Consider the following 21815-nt stretch of genomic DNA (forward strand, 5'->3'; position numbering starts at 1 on the left):
TTAGCGGTGTTTAAACGTACATATCGCTCACTCCTTTCAAGAACGTCATAAAAAAAACTTGAAGTTTCAGGAGAACGATTTTCAAATTTAAAAATATAAAACAATGTATTAAAAATAAATATCAAGCCACTTACTGAACTTTTTACTGTGCAACAGATCTTTTAAGGTTAAGGTTTTTTCTCTATTTGAAAAATATTCAGAAAATAAACACAGTTAGATGTTTGAAAATGATGTGAAATGCAAAATAGATTTTAAGAAAAAATAATATGTATTAGGTAAAAATTTTAATAAAAATGGATGCTAAGCCAAAATAATAACCACAAACCGACTGCCGAATCAATTAATGCAAAATATTATTTTGATGAACGAAAATTTTTATATATTATGTTCTTACAAATGAATGAGTGAGGAAAGAACGGTAAAACAAATTTATGAGGCGAATGTACTTGGAAAAAGGAGCCGAGGAAAACACGATCAGGTATGCCAAAAACTTGAAGTGGTCAGGTTAGAAGTCGTAATAATCGGCGGGTATATATGAGGAGATGCATGAACATGGTAGAGGCGAAGAATGTTTCCAAAGACAGAGTGGTGTGGCGTTCTATTCTCTCTGCCTACTCCTGCGGGGAAGCGGCGTGATGGTTAGTTTGTTTGTTATTTCTTACAAATATGAATACCCAGAAAAGATGATTTTATGAAAAAAAGTTTAATAAAAAAGTTATAATTCTGTGTATAAACATAAATATGATTTTCTTTTCTTTTCTTTTAATCATTTCATATAAATTTCTTGTTACTGCCAACTTATTACATACATACTTATCATACATTTTCCTTTAATATATAAGAAGGGCAGAAATACTTTTTTTTGTTACAAATGTAACCCTAGTTACATTTAGACACATTAAGTTGTGACATTTACACCCATTTAGAAGAATTCATCAACAACAAAAAAATACTATTTTACAAAAACCATACAGGATTTCTTGTATTTTTTACGTTTTTCTTAAGCAAATAGACAAATAAATTCTGCGCTTTCATAAAAAGCAATGAAACTACTCCTAAAGTTACATCCGTTCAGATATATTCGTACGTGTTTCTATTTCACGAGTACTCTGCTCCAATTCTGAATGCTTTGGAGACTTTTTCTATCGGTTTAATACCGAGAAATCTTTTTATGGGATTATTTCCCGCAACCCTATTCAATAATTCTTTGAAATGAATTCAAATCTCTGTAAATATTCTATTTGATCTAAATTCAATGAAGAAAATTTAATATAACAAACACTTTTTTTCTAAGAACATAACCAGTAAAATGCTTCATAAATAAAGTAAACATAAAACATTTTGAAATGAAAGACTTTTAAATATTTTTAAAATTATTTATTTAGTTTCAACGTTAAATATTTATTTTGAAATTCATTTATATAATTATAATGTTACTCTATATTTCAATACATAATAAGTGAATATAGTATTTTACAATACATTTTGAATTTTCATTTATTATATTTATGTCAATATAATTTCTTGTCATCAAATAACAAAGAGGGGTCGTATTCAATCAAAAAATATTATTTTAAACCTTCTTTGTTTTAATATTGTAAACAAGTTTAGCCACTGCTGCATCTTCTACACCTAAGCCTGTAAAAAAAGTATTTATTAAATATTTGTACAACTTAATTATTTTTAATAAAAATGATAACACGATTAATTAACCATTTTTTAATTATTTAAATTTGATACCACTAAAAGTGTTTATTAATTTACATATATTTGTCATTTTTATTCGTTCAGAAAAGTTATCACTACCGTAGAAGGTGCAACGAAAAAAAAGAGTTTGTTTATCGATAAAATACGAAAAGATCGGAAAGGAAATTAAATATTTCTTATAAGAATTTCTTCAACGTGCTAAAAGATTAAAATTTGCGCTGAAAAGTTCGCCTTATACAAAAACTTTTCAGCTATTACTTCTTTAATTTGATGAAATTTCTACGAGACTTCCGTCTGTATTTAGTGAAGTCATAATTTGTCATCATTTTATAAAATTATTTCTTTCATTTCTTCTTAGTTCTTAAAATAAGATATATTTACGAAATTTTGAGTGTGTTCAAATATTTATTCAGAAATCTGAATTATCTCCAATTGAGAGTTTTTTTTTATATTCTTATTCATTTTACAACATTTTGAGTGTGTCCAAATACTTGTTCACAAAATCTGGATTATCTCCAATTACAGGAGTTATTTTCATATATATATATATATATTTTTTTTTTTTTTTAACATTTCATCAAAGATGAATAATAAAATAATAATAAAAATGAAAATGGTATTTTCTGGCGTTTCTCATGTGTGTGATTATAATCCGGGATTCGGATCTCACATACTAATATAAGAGTTTCTGCTTAATAAAAAAGCTTCTTTACATCTCACCAATAGATGTCTCTAGTGAAGTTCTAGTGATTCAAGAACAAAGTTTCTAAATTGGTTCATATATATAGAACTTCCAAGAATTTGAGTAGTGTGGTTGTCAATAATGGGTAGAATTGGTGAATGTTACACGTGTGTAAAGTGATCACTTAAACCAGCCTATGACGGTCGTAAGCCCCGTAAATGCCCAGACTTCCATATTCTTCTTATTCATTTTGATAACGTAACAAAACCTGTAAATATTTTCCTTTTTAAAAAGAACCGTTTTATGATATATGATTTTTTACTGTTTTTTTTAACCCTTAGTATTATGCAACATTAATTTTTAAACCCAAAACCAATAAATCGTTTCCGTAAGTTTTTTTTTCAATCGCAAATCAGTTTTGGCAAGATTGATTTTTTACGCTTACAGAAAGGACTGTATCAGGACTGTGGAAAAATAGACAGGAAACTTTTATATTAACTGCAAAATCATCTTGAACCAATTGAACATGGAACTTACGACAAGGTGCTAATCTCTACATTGTGGTAAAATATATCATTTATAAATTGATTTATTTTATTGACTTTTTCAAAAATCATTATTTTATTAATTTTGTGATGTTCATAAACCGGATCAATATTAAAAAAATTTACGGGGGGAAAAACTTTGGGTTTGGTAAAATTTCAGGCCACGTAAAGTGATTTAAATTAAGTAATTTTGTTTTCATGGTAGATTGCAACTTTATTCTACCGTATAGCAACCACGAGATCTGTATTTTTTGTTCGGAATGTTCATCGCAACTAAAATTATAAGTTTGTATTAATTAGAAATATATAGAAATTGTGTTAAATTGTATGGAATAAATGTTACTAAATGAAATCAATTTAATAAAATAAAATAAATTTAAAAAAAACATGTTAAACCTTCACTAAAGGATAGAAAACAATTTTTACCAATTATTACACACCGTAAAGAAAACGCATACCATCTGATCTCAAGCCCTTTGAATGTATACTATCGTATCCCATTCTACTCTGGATACTATCGTATCACATTATTCGTAAATACCCCGCAAACTCTTCGTCTGTGATGAGAAATCAATATTTAATGAAAATGTTAACTTATCTATTGGGGTCATATTTAGATAATAATAATTAAAATTATTGCTAGTTTACTGATTCACTGATATATCGATTCACTGTCTGAATTATCCAGATATCAGAAATTTTTAATTGACAGGCTACAAAAAGGTCGCTAAATGAAAATAATTACAATATTTTCTTTGAGTGGATTTTTTAAAATATAACGAGTAATGGTAGGCCTGTTGATAATAGGGGAGGAATGAAGCAAATTTCTGGTTGAAAGCTTGTACTCGTTTCACTCTCGATTTCATGCCTGACTTGATATCAAAACTACAACATTTTCAGTGAAACGCTATATATATATATATATATATATATATATATATATATATATATATATATATATATATATATATATATATATATATATATAACGTGGTAATATTTTTCTTCTGTAAATTGGTTGTAAATAATATGTAAAGTGGGTGTATAATAATAAAATAAACAATGTGTTGCTTTGTACCTAAAGAAACGACAATAAAAGTTTATTCTTAATTAATCTTTACAATAATTTTTATATCTATATGATTCTGACAGTTAATAATATTATCGTAAGTCTTTTGTTTTCTTCTGAGCGACGCATGCGACATCTGGTGGTAGAACTGTTTTATGTAGGTACTATTTGTAGGTACTTAATAAAATGTATAGGTAGGTACCTAGTTATTTTATTACATCTCCCCCCTTGGGGATGAAAATTCATAGTAAAATTTTCACTCGTCCTCCGGATCATCTTCTTGTAGTGAAGGGACTGGTATAAGTTTAGTGATATGATAAAGTTTTTTTTTTTTTTTTCTTTTTTCCTTCTTTTTTTTCTTTCTTATGTTTCTTTCTTGTTTTTTTTTTCTTTCTTTCTTTTTTTTCTTGACCCTTTTAAAGTAGACACAGTTTTTTTCAATCCATTTGTTTTTTTCTTTTGAATTCCTTCATTTTTATTAAGATCTCTTAAAGTATCTTCTAATATAACCAAATATACAACTTTTAATTGTTCATCTGCATTTTCATTCGATTCTAAAACTGGATTCCTGCTTACACAATCTACTTCTAAATTCTTCTTTCCTGGAGTATATTTTATTTTATCTTTCGTAGAAGTTTTTTCTACTTTATTTTTATTTTCATTTTTCAAGCACTGTTTCTGTGTTATTTGTATGTCTTTATTTTTATTCTGATCTTTTAAATTATCTTCTAATTTAACCAAATTTACAACTTTTAATTGTTCACCTGCATTTTCATTCGATTTTAATACTGGATTCCTGCTTAGACAATCTACTTCTAAATTCTTCTTTCCTGGAGTATATTTTATTTTATCTTTCGTAGAAATTTTTTCTACTTTATTTTTATTTTCATTTTTCAAGCACTGTTTCTGTGTTATTTGTATGTCTTTATTTTTATTCTGATCTTTTAAATTATCTTCTGATTTAACCAAATTTACAACTTTTAATTGTTCATTTGCATTTTCCTTCGATCCTAATACTGGATTCCTGCTCATACAATCTGCTTCGAAATTCTTCTTTCCTGGAGTATATTTTATTTTATATTTTGTAGAAATTTTTTCCACACTATTTTTATTTTCATTCTTCAAGCACTGTTTCTATGTAATTTGTGAATCTTCATTTTTATTATTAATCTTATCATCCTCCTTTGTTTTAAACCAGCACGTTGCTTCAGAGTGATATCGAGTTCCCTTATTTAAATTTTCACAAATCTTACATGGACTTTTATCTTTAATTTTATCACTAGTTCTTAGATTTCCACGTCTTCTTTGTTTATTTTCTAATCGTTTTCTTTGATCAACTTCTAATTTTTCTCTCTCATTCCGAACATATTGTAGTAATTGTTTTAATACATCTAATGTTTCATAATCCATTTCCAATTAACAAAATTGTCGTTTTATAACGTGGTAATATTTTTCTTCTGTAAATTGGTTGTAAATAATATGTAAAGTGGGTGTATAATAATAAAATAAACAATGTGTTGCTTTGTAACTAAAGAAACGACAATAAAAGTTTATTCTTAATTAATCTTTACAATAATTTTTATATCTATATGATTCTGACAGTTAATAATATTATCGTAAGTCTTTTGTTTTCTTCTGAGCGACGCATGCGACATCTGGTGGTAGAACTGTTTTATGTAGGTACTATTTGTAGGTACTTAATAAAATGTATAGGTAGGTACCTAGTTATTTTATTACATATATATATATATATATATATATATATATGTATATATGTTTATATATATATATATATATATATATAAACATATATATATCTATATATATATATATATATATATATATATATATATATATATATATATATATATATATATATATATATATAAATATATATATTTGATTGATACATTTAAGGTAAGTTTGATGTGATTTTTAGATGTGTAATTATTTTATCATTTAAAATATCATTTTTGGGGTACGGTAGAAACAATATTAGTATATATAAGCTGACAACTACTTGCTTGTTACTAGTATATATATGATGTGAATACATGAAAATTTTAATTGTATTTTATTTTTTACTATTTTAAGAACGTTTAAAGTAAATGAATAATATACTCCCAAAAATTATTCTAACATATTCACAAATGTTTTTCATTTTTGTCTTTTAAAAAAATGGCCATAACTAGAAGGTTTAATGACGCCCTTGAATTTATCTAGACAGCATCCTTTATCTTAATGTCATACAAAATTACATAGCGAGGAATCTTAAACCTAACCCATTATTGATTTATTGCACTCTACCCTCACACGCCAATGATTGTGGGATATTCTGCAATAAATTCAATATAATTTTCGCTTTAAATTCATATCATAAATTATTCCAAATACGTTAGCAGAATAAAGTTATACTGGAGCAACATTAATAAACGTTCATCTACCAATTCCTTATAAAATTAAATTTTATTTAAATATAAAAAAATGTTGCAATCAACATTCAAGCGAAAGATAATTTTGCATATATTTAACAACCACCACATTTTTGTTTTGAAAAAATGCTGTACTATCCATGATATTATAAATATCTCAAGATAAATAAAATTATTATGCACTTAAATATTCGATTCTCAAAAATCACGTCATTGTCTTTTTGAGATATCTTTAAATAGATTTCCTACATCTCTCAATCAACCACACCCCTCTATAGTTAAATTCAGTATTTGAGTATGAATGACATTTCTGGAGGAAAAATTTAATAATTGGTGATTCCTGAAAATTAACAGCAATTTTCAAATTCAAATGAGTCTTGAGCTTTCGAAATCTCTTTATCCACCCTTTGAAATAAATTTACATACACAATTCTCTGTATTACACTCTTAATATAATCTCCTGTTTAATTTAATTTTCTTTATCGTTCACATTTCTCCCTACGATTTTAATTTTAATATCTTTTAAGATATCTTAAGAATCTCAAATATAAATATAAACGTTTTTAAAAAACGTTTTTTCTATTGGAGGACTAAAATATAGAAATATTCCGAGGCTAAGATAAATTACTGGTAAATTATGAAGGTAATTATTGAAATGGTTGAAATTTATAATGAATTAATATTATGAAAAGGTGTGATGAGATGGTTTAGACATGTGGAAGGTATGAGTGAGGAATAAACGGTTAAACAAATTTATGAGTTAAATGTAGTTGGAAAAAGAAGCAGAGGAAAACTTAACACAAGCAGGTTTGTCAAATACTTGAAAGCGGCCAGGTCAGGGGTAGAAATAATCGTCGAGTTTGTATGACGAGGTACATAAATGTGGAAGAGGTGAATAATGTTTGCAGAGCCAGGGTGGTATTCCGTTCTATTGATGGTTGGTTAGTTAGTCAGAAACAGATTTACTTTGCCAATGTGACTGAAAGTAAAGGAAAGGAAAGTTAAAGAAGGTATGTCATGGTCAAGGATTCCAAGTGTTAGAAATTGAACAGGTTAAAAGAAGAAACTATTGGCGTGATTGAATGAGAAAACGTCTGGATATGGAAGAAACAAAGCATACTACAAACACAGAGGACTTTTGTGATGGTTATTTAGTTTGTAAGCTAGAATGTGCCTGCCAAACTCACTGACCTAAATTCCAAACTAAAGAGATTAACAAGTTTCCCTAATAATTTCCTACTATTACTTTTAGATTACTTTCTAACCACTATGGACTGTATAATGTATCGCTGTAATAAATTTTATTTACTTATTGTGTGTATTTAAACCTTAAATAAGTGTTTAAATAATACTATCCTGAAATAAAATAAAATAAAATAGATAGCAAATATTTCAGAAATGTTTTATTTCATAATGATTGTAAGGCATTAAAATTAATGAAAAAATAATGTAACAGAAAACATTTAAAATTTTAAATGTCCATAGCTATCAATAAGTACGCTTTCTACCAAGAGTAATGATGAGTATGACGTGTGTTGCTGTTACATTCAACAGATGGTACTGCCATTGCGGTACAAAACCTGAAATTTATTCAAATAAAAGTCGTGTTTTACCTGTCACAGGTAGTAATGAAAATTCCCATTTATTCCAATGTGTGTGGATTGTATCCAAATTTCATAGCATAATTATCAGGTAATAGATTAATAATAATAAAACCCTTATCCGCACCTCAATGGTGTTAACGCAGTGTTATCTCGATCGTTTACACATGAAGGAAAGGTGATCAGCCCTCCACTTCAGGTACCAGTTCAGGGTAATATTGAATAAATATTATAGTGAAAAAATCACTTTTATTTATTTGACTCCCCCTGGGAATCGAACCCGGGACCTCCAGAACGGTAGCCGAGCATGCTGACCATTACACTACTGAGGCGGACAAAAGATTAAGAGATTTAATATATTGAACATTATTAATCCAGCTGACCATCTACGCATTCGCAATTCAGCATTTTCTAGTTGTCTAGAGTAGGTGTTATACATGATCTACTACTCAAATATTACCTCAAAAATTTGGCGTTGATTTTTGGACAAGTGAAAGGAATGTGGGTATGTTTACTCACTTTAAACATTTTGCGTTACATCTTCCTTAAAGGTAAATTATAAAAAAAGATATTGGGGATTACCTAGAGATTGGAAGATACGTATTTTGTCTGTAGGCGGAGGTTGGATTTTCTCTAACAGCAGTTCACCCAACTCCCCCTCAATCTTCAGGTGCGATAATTCCTTATTGGCTGATTCGTAGCTCTCCACATATACTTGACTGCGCTTGTATATTTCGCTAGACAACTCAGAATTCTTGGCCACACCGACAGCTGAAACATGACAAAAAAATTTTTTTTAACAAATCATACTATTTTTGTATGTAAAAATTACTGTTTTTATTGTACTGTAGTGAAACCCTCCCATACTTGAGTAAATGCCGCATACTATCTACTGCGTATACAGAAAAAAAAAAATATTTATTTGGAATAAATTAAATCAAAACACTTCACACTTTTTCCCTACAGATAAAACTTTTTAGTTGTTTTTTTGCTAATGTATCTAACATAAAAGAAATTTATTGGATCAAATTCCACTTTATATACAGTGATATATAATGTGACGCGTTTCGTCTCATCAAAATATTATCAAACTGACTTAAATATTTGTAAAATGTCCTTAAATACTAACTATTGTCCTTTTATTAAATATTAGGATGAAATATCAAGGTGTATAATGGTATTCATTATTTATTGGGGTATTTCAGTGGGTAATGGGGATTTTTATCATAGCCAAAAATTAATTATAGAATTCTACCAACTAACTGCATTTACAATAAATATTTCCACCAAAAAACTTATTATTTAAACTATGTGGAAAAAATATATTCTGATATTAGGACATATTGCAAGACAGGACCCTACAAGATGGATCCCAGAAATGTTGAGATGGAGAGGTTGGGAGAGTAAAAGAGGCGTCGGAAGACCTTTAAAAAGATGGTCCGACGACATAGCCGCTGTGGGGGATAGAAACTGGCTACAAACAGTAACCGACCGAAGAGAATAGAAGGAAACTGAAGAGGCCTTTATTCAGCATTGAAAGACAGAAGGCTAGGGAAGAAGAAGTACTCTGATATGATGACATAGAAACACAAAAGTAATTACAACATCATGATCCCAAATTGACTGTGACTGCTAATCAACAAAAAATAAAGCCACTTAAAGCAACGCAGTTATTTTTTTATATTTGATTTTTATTTATAATAATGCAAATAAAAGAAAATTTTTAGCAAAATTTGTCTATTTTTAATTTAAAATTCCTCTTTTGTCTTAGAATCTATTATGACACGTGTTTCGATGGATTTCGCATCATTTAACAAACGGTGTTAAAAATTATGAGGAATGCAATTATCGTAACAAATGTCATCACAGTAGATGGTAAGAAAAAGTGGTATTTCTTCTTCTAACCCTCATCCGCACCCAATGGTGCATAAGGCACTGCATCGAATTGATGCAGTTTCATCACGATCGTTACTTACATGAAGGCAGGGTGATTACTCCTGCGCTTCAGGGACCAGTCAAAGTTAATATTAAATAAACATTAGAGTATAACATCACTAATATGATAGTGATATTTACCAAGTGAAATTTAAATTCAGATGATCAAATATAGCCACAATGTGACTGCGAATCAATTAATGAAAACGTGACTTACCATCAACAATTTGGTCGTGCCCCAATAAAGAATTGATATTATTATTTTAGCCATGTTTCCTTATTTTCGTAACGTTTTCTGGGGTTTCAAATTATACTAAATAAATAAATGTATATTTTTGTTTTGGTATAAGTTCCTCATCACGTTTCACTCGCTAAACGAACAAACATAATCTTTCGATAAAGGAGAATTGCCAAGATGAGAATTAGGACTATGTAAACACAATTAGTTTTGTGTAAATTCAGGATACTCGACCCCACAGCCAAAATACCAAGTAAATATTCCTTTGTGTCCTCAATATCCTGTTATAATTTATATTATCCCTTGCTAGGTACGGTAAAGCTCTTGATATAACCTTGTATAATATTATTTTATCGTAATATGTAACAAACATACATACGTGCGTGTCTTTTCCCGCTCTTAATGGTATATTTTTCTTCTTTTTAAACACAGAGAAAATTTTAATTTAATTAATTGATTCGGCAGTCACTTTGTGGTAAAATCTATCCATTTTTTATTTAAGTTTTACTAAATAAATACCGCCTTGTCCGCCTCCGTAGTGTAATGGTCAGCACGCTCGGCTACCGTTCTGGAGGTACCGGGTTCGATTCCCAAGGAGGGTAAAATAAATATAAGTGACTGTCATATTTATTCAATATTACCCTGGACTGGTACCTGAAGCGGAGGGCTGATCACCTTTCCTTCATGTGTAAACGATCAAGATAACACTGCGTTGTTGCACGTTGTTGTTGTATGCACCATTGGGGTGCGGATAAGGGTTTTATTATTATTAAATAAATACCACTATTAGTAGTATTTACTAAGTAGAATAGTGGTATTTACTAAGTAAAACGTAAATTGTAATGTTTTTTTTGCAACAAATATTTCAAATAAAAGGAAAAAGAGCGCTTTTATCAATTAAATATGTGTACAGTAAAATATTTCAATAATATATAGCGAGACCATTTTTTTTTGTAAATCTAAAAAAATAGTCAATACTAATAAGTTTGATGATTAATTGCTAATGATATTTAGATAGGTGTTATTAGTAACCCTTATATATTTTATTCAATTTGCATTGTAACTATTAAAATTAAAACGTCTATCATTAATAATAGGCATAGTCACTGTTAATATTATCATAACGAGAATCATAAAATCATTACAAAGCACAAACATTTAAAAATTTCAAAAGTGTTATTTCGGTATGAACGTAATACGAAACTGGCTTTTTTGTAAATGCGTACATTAAAAGCTCGAAATGGCTCGAGCTGTCAAAAGTTATTTTGTTATTTAAATTTCAGATTTAACCTTTTACGCTCAATATGTATGTATGTCACAAGTTTCGTGACTTAAATTGACTATTTACACAGGTAATTCAGCGCTTAAAGAGAGCCTTAACTTTGTTGGGGTAAGTAAGAAAAGGTTTATTTAAATTAGGTTAGAAGTTACATTTGGTAAGGGTAAGGTAAACACTATAACCAGTGATGTGCAAAGTGTGGATCTAGCCCAAATGGCGTCTTCGGACATGTTCAATATGATCTCCGTGAATGTTGAAACTAAATAATTTCTTTGCCACACCTGAAGTAGATTTTTTAACTATCGTGACTAAATAGAATACCAACTTTGGCGTGGCATGATGAGATTTAATTATTGTTTTTTTTGTTTACTGACAACACTATTTGTATCCCTAGACATTCAACAAATGTGAGATAAATTGGAACAGTGCAAATAAAGTCATTTCTCGGGTACAAGAAATGTTTAGAACATTCAACACCTTTCTTTGAGGCTTTTTTTGAGACTAGGTACTTATGCCAATTCCAGTCAGTGACAATGAACTCTATGAATAAAAATAGTTAAATACTTAAAATTCATATTCGCTTAGTTTATAATTTTATAAAAATATATTTTAATGACTAAACTAAATTTCTCTACCAAAATCGTAGTTTAAATACACACAAAAAAAAACATTTTAACGAAATGATTTTTTTTCCAAACAATTTTGTTTAGTAGAAAAATATATAAGATATTCTCAAGAAGAAAAAAAATGTGCTATTGGATAAAAATATTTATATATTTTCAGAAATTATTATTAAATGACTGAAAATTAATGCTTTTGAGTAACGATACAGTGATTTTAAGATTGGAACCTGTGTAGTAAATAAATATTATGCTTCATAATAAATTTGAAAAATCCATTCTTAAGTTGTGTTTTTTTTTAAATCTACGTTCACCCAACTTATTGATTAAATTGACGTTTCGTTTGAAGAATTTTTATATTTATTTGTGTTATTTTAATTACAACTTCCATTTAAAATTTTACTGATTGGTATGTTTGTTAGCTTTGGCATTCGAAAATATCCGAAAGCTTATTAGTTTTGGGGTTAAAGAATCCCTTCGCGCATGTAAAAAAAGTCAGTGTAGAATAGTATTTTAAACTAATATTCCACTTAAAATATTCTCAATATATTGAGGATACCCAAATCTTTGTTCACAAATCTGGTTTTCTCCACTTTATTCGAAATGTATTAACATCTCAACATATATGTACGTAATTGCATATACGTATTATTTTTCTCAACATCCACGTATATGTATTAACATCTCAACGTATGCATATACGATATACGTATTTCACAACATATACGTATTAACATCTCTCACATATATTTCTTTATTTTAAATGTATTAACATCTGAACATACACGACTCTTTTTTATCTACGTTGAGATATCATATAATATTCTCTTTACATTTTTAAGAAGTGTGTAATGAACAAGATTTGGTAGATATAATTAAAATGTAGGTCATCTCACCAATAGATGTCTCTAGTGAAGTTCTAGTGATTCATGAACGAGGTTTCTAAATTGGTTCATATATATAGAACTTCCAAGAATTTGAGTAGTGTGGTTGTCAATAATAGGTAGAATTGGTGAATGTTACACGTGTGTAAAGTGATCACTTAAACCAGCCTATGACGGTCGTCAGCCCCGTAAATGCCCAGACTTCCATATTCTTCTTCATCTTTGATGAGATGTCAAAAAATAATATGAAAATAACTCCTGTAATTGGAGATAATCCAGATTTTGTGAACAAGTATTTGGACATACTCAAAATGTTGTAAAATGTAGGTCATTCATAAAAATAGAATTTTATTGATTTTCTTTGTGGTAAATATTTTTGGGGTTATAGAATCACGATCTGGATGGACCATTGTGCGTCGGCGTCATCTAAAAATAGAAACCTACCCCCTTTAAATAGAATCGATCATAATCATTTCCATACCTCAAACGCCTTGGTAATTTAGTTTTTTTATGATACAAAAAATATGTATTATGATTTTTATTATTTTGAAGTAGGTTACGTCAATAATAATTATGAATGTCTGTTATGTCCAAATAATATACACATTTCGACATTATGAAGAAAAATGTGGAACGTTTCGAGTGTGTGGAACAAATCTCGGTTTTCTCCACATGGAAGTTAGTTTTTACATTTTTGACATTTCAACATTGATAATGAATATTCCACAAACTATACCTACATGGTCGAACGAGTAAAGTCTATTATGTTTAATTATTTTCGTGAATAATAATAATTAAAATAATCCCCTTTTTATCCTATGTTGATAAAGACCGTTTGGAGTTATTATTCATTTTATAAGTAATGCTACTTCCAAACCTTTAAGGCACAATGTACATACATACATACATATATATTTGTATGTATGTATATATATATATATATGTATATATATATATATATATATATATATATATATATATATATATATATATATATATATATATATATATATATATATATATATATATATATATATATATATATATATATCATTTATTTAAGCATTTACAACTTATTTTTATTATTCTAGAATGCGTTGTTAATAAATATGTAGCAACATTTTGAGTTTGTCCAAATACTTGTTCACAAATCTGGATTATCTCCAATTACTGGAGTTATTTATCATGTGATTATTTGGCATATTTTCTTCTTCATCTTTGTTGAGATGTGAAAAAAAGAATACAGTAAAAATGTATATACTTATGTATGTAAAATATGTAACTATATATAATTGTATAATAGCATATATAAGTGTTCCGTTTTAACCCGATTGAAATAGTAGCCGTGATATACGAATCCATTCATTCCTGTTAGTCCAACTCATGGGTAGCCAACCTTTTCAGTACCTGGGCCAAATTTTAGAAATGAGATTTCATACCGAGCCGTAAAACAAAATTTATTTTATTATTCAAAGCAAATATTAAATACGTTGTTGTTTAAGAAGATATAATAAAAATGAGAATGAAACATATTTATTACATTAGAGTTTGGTAATACAAAAAATAATAATGAAAAAAATAAAATAAAATAATTTTTGGTGAGGCATCTGATTTTGTTTGTCAGAACTAAATGCATCAATGTTGATAACGATTGATCTTGTTGCTTCATGCAAATAATTTTTCAAATGCTCGTCAGTGATTATTATTTGTAATAAGTCGGTTATAGCAGCTTGTATTCTTGTCAATGTGTATTTAAAAGCCGATCACAAAATGTTGTGATTGTTTTAACACGAATATACCATAGAATAAATTGTTACGATAGTGAGACACTTCCATATATAAGATATGATACGAACTACGCATGATGGAATGTTCTTTTGGTGATTTTATGTACACTTATAGAAAAATGTGTGATGTGCCCCGCGGGCCATAAAAAGATACCCGGCGGGTCGCATGTAGCCCGCGGGCCGAGGGTTGGTCACCCTTTGTCTAACTGGTTCAGGATTCGCGAATGATTTATTACCGAGTCAGTCATCCGATACTGAATCCAGCAGACATACTACTTAATTTAGCGCCCCATTCAGCGGAAGCTGTGATCTCGTAATAATGTAAATGAAGTTTGTTGCTTCCGTTGTTTAGTGGTTAGAGCGTTTGGCTACCGTGCTGGAAGTCCCAGGTTCTATTCTCAAGTAGGTTGAAATAATAACAAATGAATTTTCACTGTTATATATTGATTTAATATCTCACTGGACTGGTGCCTGAAGCAAGGGACTAATCACTGATTTGGTGCGATTAACTATCAAGATAACACTACGTCGATACGATGTAGTACCCTATATACTATCGGGTGTGAAGCGAGTGAGAAAAATATTTTTTAAAACTTACTAGCCAACGAACCATCATGTCGCTTCCCCGCAGGGGTAGGCAGAGAGAACAGAACAACTCACCCGCCAATTATTTTGACTTCTGACTTGACTATATTCAACTTGAAATACTTGATTACGCATTGTTTTATGGGTCCCTTTCAGCTCAAATTTCCAACAACATTCGCGACATAAATTTATTTTATCGTTATTTTCTCACTTTTTATTTCATACGTCCAAACCATCTCAACACACCTTCCTGAATGTTACCTATAATGCTTACTCAACCGAGCATTTTAGTTATTTATTCATACAAATTAAGTGAAAAAATAATTTTAAAAACAAACATAAAAACGAGTTACCTTTCAGGTATTTATTTTGATATCATTGGGATTTCGAGTATGCCTACGAACTTTCCGTCTCTCCTGTAAGACCGTGTATGTACGTTATATGCAAATATACATACATAATGTGTATGTATTGTACCTTCCCAATGATTATCTTAGAAAATGTAACTCCCCTTTTGATGTTTTACCTGTTTTCCAGAAAAGGATTTTTATCTTTGGTTACGCTGGATGAATAAATTATTCAGTCCTGTATAGTAAATTCTATTCGCTTGCAACGTTCTTTCCCCTAAGGACAAATGAAGAATGAACACAAAACTCAAGATAAAGGGATTGAAACACCTCAAGGGAAAATATATAATCATATTATTTATGTCAAGGTTCAATTTTGTAAAAAATTGAGTGGCCTTTTAAAGTACAGCAGTACTTTTATTTATTTTGTTAATGTGAGCATACCGGGGTGTTAGTTGAAGTTTGCCGGTTTTTTTCAATAAAGAAAACGCTTGATTCTCAAGGGAATCTCAAAAGAAAAATATTCAAAGTATTGACCATCGGATTCTATACATTTTGCCCATCTTTGAGGCAAATCATGGATACCATTCCAAAAAAAAATTCTCTTTCGAGGCAAACCATTCGACGAGCAATTTTTCGACTTTTTCAAAATTGGCGAAGCGCAGCTCTGCGAGTGAGTGTCCCATCGATGCGAATGTATATATATATATATATATATATATATATATATATATATATATATATATATATATATATATATATATATTTATATATATATATATATATATATATATATATATATATATATATATATATATATATATATATATATATATATATATATATATATATATATCAAAAACAACCATCTTGCAGTTCCAAATTCAATCAGTAGTGAGTGGATCGCATACAGAATAAATTCTCAGTACCTTTCTATAATTCCGTTTCTTCCAATATTCAATAAGCTAAATGAATCGAATGACCTGTATTCGATATTCGTATAGAAATTTTCCCCTTTTGAACACAACATTTTGTTATCATAATGCTCAAATAAAGGTTTTTTTATAGTAGTTAACGTTTTTAAAAGCCACATTAGAAGTCACACACAGCTTTTTGTACGAGATAACTTTTTTCAATACTTGTCATTTTCATCCCATAAGCAGGCAGTGCCGGTGACAGAAAAAGGTCGTAAAACTTACTGTGACCGTACTGGATACTTTTTGCTTACCCAAGCTAATAACTGATCACTTTTACCCTTGATTTATGAACATGAAATACGTAAAATTGATTTTTTTTTAAGGTGTGAACCACGCACGAAGTCGCTATTTTAAAAACCTAAAATAAAAGTAAGCGCCAAAAATATTATCAATATTTCAGACATCCTAAAAATTAATATCTCTTTTTCATATTGAAAACCAATTGATAAAATTTGGAAAAGTTATATTCAGTTGAGTTTTCTTAACAAATTAACTGCAACTCACTCAACTCACTCAACTCACTCAACTCACTCACTCAGACTGACTTGAATTTTTGTGTGTAATAAAATAAAATAGTTAAACAAAATGTCAAATGTACATTTATGTATATGTATGTATATATATAAATATATATATATATATATATTTATATATGTAATAAAATAACTAGGTACCTACCTATACATTTTATTAAGTACTTACAAAAAGTACCTACATAAAACAGTTCTACCACCAGATGCCGCATGCGTCGCACAGAATTAAACAAAAGACTTCCGATAATATTATTAACTGTCAGAATCAGATAGATAGATAGATATAAAAACTATTATAAAGATAAATTAAGAATAAACTTTAATTACAAAGCAACACATTGTTTATTTTATTATTATACACCCACTTTACATATTATTTACACTTAATTTTCAAAAGGAAAATATTACCACGTTATAAAACGACAATTTTGTTAATTGGAAATGGATTATGAAACATTAGATGTATTAAAACAATTACTACAATATGTTCGAAGTGAGAGAGAAAAATCAGAAGATGATCAAAGAAAACGATTAGAAGATAATCAAAGAAGACATGGAAATTTAAGAACTAGTGATAAAATTAAAAATAAAAATCATGTGAAAAAAATTTCTACAAAATATAAAATAAAATATACTCCAGAAAAGAAGAATTTCGAAGCAGATTTTATGAGCAGGAATCCAGTATTAGAATCGAAGAAAAATGCAAATGAACAATTAAAAGTTGTAAATTTGGTTAAATTAGAAGATATTTTAAAAGATCAGAATAAAAATGAAGACATACAAATAACACAAAAACAGTGCTTGAAAAATGAAAATAAAAATAAAGTAGAAAAAACTTCTACGAAAGATAAAATAAAATATACTCCAGGAAAGAAGAATTTAGAAGTAGATTGTCTAAGCAGGAATCCAGTATTAAAATCGAATGAAAATGCAGATGAATAATTAAAAGTTGTAAATTTGGTTAAATTAGAAGATATTTCAAAAGATCAGAATAAAAATGAAGACATACAAATAACACAGAAACAGTGCTTGAAAAATGAAAATAAAAATAAAGTAGAAAAAACTTCTACGAAAGATGAAATAAAATATACTCCAGGAAAGAAGAATTTAGAAGTAGATTGTCTAAGCCGGAATCCAGTTTTAGAATCGAATAAAAATGCAGATGAACAATTAAAAGTTGTACATTTGGTTATATTAGAAGATACTTTAAGAGATCTGAATAAAAATGAAGGAATTCAAAAGAAAAAAACAAATGGATTGAGAAAAACTGTGTCTACTTTAAAAGGGTCAAGAAAAAAAAAATACAAAAAAAGAAAGAAAGAAAAAAGAACGGAAAAAAAGAAAGAAAGAAAAAAAAAACAAGAAAGAAAAAAAAAAAAAAAAAAAGAAGGAAAAAAAGAAAGAAAGAAAAAAAAAAAAACTTTATCATATCACTAAACTTATACCAGTCCCTTCACTACAAGAAGATGATCCGGAGGACGAGTGAAAATTTTACTATGAATTTTCATCCCCAAGGGGGGAGATGTAATAAAATAACTAGGTACCTACCTATACATTTTATTAAGTACTTACAAAAAGTACCTACATAAAACAGTTCTACCACCAGATGCCGCATGCGTCGCACAGAATTAAACAAAAGACTTCCGATAATATTATTAACTGTCAGAATCAGATAGATAGATAGATAGATAGATAGATAGATATAAAAACTATTATAAAGATAAATTAAGAATAAACTTTAATTACAAAGCAACACATTGTTTATTTTATTATTATACACCCACTTTACATATTATTTACACTTAATTTTCAAAAGGAAAATATTACCACGTTATATATATATATATATATATATATATATATATATATATATATATATATATATATATATATATATATATACATATATATATATATATGTATATATATATATATATATATATATATATATATATATATATATATATGTATATATATATATATATATATATATATACATATATATATATATATATATATATATATATATATATATATATATATATATATATATATATATATATATATATATATATATATATATATACATATATATATATATATATACTATACACACAAATTCATAAATTTTTACAATTGCATCATTATTAAGCTTTGTTATTTCCAATAACAAAGATAAACAAAGATATTTACTTTAGTTACTATTTACTCTGCGTGTAACTTAATCTTATTGTAAAGTTTCCTTAGCAAGTAGGTGGCAACATGTTTGTAACTTGAATCGTTAATTATTGTTATTAATTATTTGGGATTCGAGGCCTTTAAAGCCACGTAAATTATTGTTTTGTACATCCTCATTAACAAACAATAATTAGTAGTTTAAACACAATAATTTAATTGACATTAATTAAATTATGATTTTAATGCAAATATAGTACATTTTGTAAAGTACATTTGTCCACCTCCGTAGCGCAGTGGTCAGCGCGTTTGGTTCCCGGGTTCGATTCCCAGGAGGGTTAAAATAAATATGGCCAATTTTCACTCTCATATTTATTTAATATCACCCTGGACTGGTACAAGAAGCGCAGGGCTGATCACCTTGCCTTCGTACAATTTACGATCAAGATAACACTGCGTCGCTACGATGCAGTGCCCTATGCACCATTGGGTGCGGATAAGGGGAAGAAGAAGAAGAAGATAGTACATTTAATTTCATTCATTGAGTGACTTTGTGGTGATATCTACTTATTTATTTTTTTATTTCAATTATCTTCACTTTTACTTAAATATATTATTGCACGTATTTCAATGCGTTCAATCATTGACAATATTTAAAAATGTTTTTGAATGGATAAAGGCATGTGGCAAAATAGATTTGAAGAAATAAAACTTACTTTATACTACATAAAAATTTAATTAAAACAAAAAGATATTAATTTAATTCACATTTTATTATTTGCTACTGCTTTAATATAACGTTACAATCCTCGAATAAGCAAATACCTAAATAAATTTAAACTTTAAGTAAGTTATTGATTTTCAAGTTTAAAAGCTGAAAATCAGCAGTTTTCTCATCAACAGCCAATATAAAACTCCTAAAACTAAAAACTACTCAGTGTTGAAACGATAATGTTGTTTGTTTTTTGAACTTTACAACACCAAACTAAATACTAAATAACTTATATAAAAATTAAAAATCAATTTTGAAGTTGGACACAATCTAACAAAACAATACAAATAATATACAGCTTTATTATAATTTGAAATTCTCCGCCTTCATAGTGTAGTGGCAAGCCTGTTTGGCTACCGTGCTAGAGGTCGCGGGTTCGATTTCCAAAGGAGTGAAAATAAATATAATTAATTTTCACTCTCATTTTTATTTAATATCACCATGGACTAGTACGCGAAGAGCGGACTATGCTTAAATGCAGTTAACGATCAAGATAGCAGTGCGTCGATACGATACGGTGCCCTATGCACCATTGGTTACAGATAAGGATTAGAAGAAGAAGATTAGTATATACTTTTTCATAAAATTTATTTAATGGTTCATGGATTCGTATTTGAATGCATAAGTAAATAATTATAATATAGCTCTTTTTAATCCAATTCTACTTAATTATTCTGGAACCCTAAAGGGTAAAGAGCACACATGAATTTACATTTTTTTGATAAGCTGGCTATATGGATACAAAGGGATTATATTAATGACGCCACGAGGGTTGGTTTATAAAAAGGGCAAAAAATGGCGTGTCGTTTTTTCATGTAATCCAATTCCATAATTTTCTGTGCTAAACATTAAGAGGAATTTATTCGAAACATTTTTCCTTTAGCAATATATATCCAGCAATTTAAACCTAGATGAATTATTTTGATTTTAAAATATTTTAATGTGAAACTTGAATTGGCAATAAGGGATGAAAGTAAATGGAATTTATATGAATTGTTACCGAGAAAGCTTTAAACTTTGCAAATTCTCAACTGATGATAACACTGTCAACCAACAGACCACATCCATATTGTAATTAAAATGTAACTTTGTTTTAAAATCACTATTTTACTGATTTTAAAACAAAGTTACATTTTAATTGTAAAATGGAAAATCACAAAGTTAGTGCTTCAAATATAAATTAAAAACCACATCCAATTTCACATCAACCAAAAATACTATTACATTAAAAAATAATCCTACATAATGCTTTTAAATATTTGTAAAAAATATATATTAATATGGATGTTCAATTATAAACAGAATTGTGAATGTTACGTAAGTGTATAAGTGATCACTTAATCCATCCAAATGTCAGGTCGTAAGTCCTGGAATATTCAGACTTCAGTTTTCCCTTGTACAAGAAATGTTAGATTAAAATCAATTAAAATTCAATAAGTTAGAGAAGTTTGAATCGGTTACGACAAAATTTAATTTGATTGAATAAAATAAACTGTGAAAAGCTCTTTTTAACTTTATAAATTGCAGTTCCAAATGCAGAAAGAAATATAAGTAATTTCAGCAATTTTCTCATTGAAATTCAAACAAATAAATGAAATGTCATAAATGTTTGAAAAATCGAACCTTGTGCATAATTTATGAATAATT

At 28.3% G+C, this 21815-nt stretch overlaps 1 protein-coding gene across 1 annotated transcript in view; it reads right to left on the minus strand.

The window, feature by feature from the left end:
* Nucleotides 1-1364: 1364 nt before the first annotated feature.
* Nucleotides 1365-21815, minus strand: part of LOC148305592 (ketimine reductase mu-crystallin) — a 40013-nt gene continuing 19562 nt past the window's right edge. The window contains exons 4-5 of the mRNA XM_088266436.1: nt 8619-8807; nt 1365-1638 (exon numbers count right to left, since the gene is read on the minus strand). Coding sequence (XP_088122562.1) covers nt 1574-1638; nt 8619-8807 — 254 coding nt within the window. The 3' untranslated portion in view covers nt 1365-1573. The remainder of the gene's footprint in view (nt 1639-8618; nt 8808-21815) is intronic.

The sequence above is a fragment of the Brachycentrus maculatus genome, unplaced genomic scaffold, assembly GCF_059751285.1.
Source record: "Brachycentrus maculatus isolate JH-2025_06_01 unplaced genomic scaffold, ASM5975128v1 h1tg000269l, whole genome shotgun sequence".
NCBI lineage: Eukaryota > Metazoa > Arthropoda > Insecta > Trichoptera > Brachycentridae > Brachycentrus > Brachycentrus maculatus.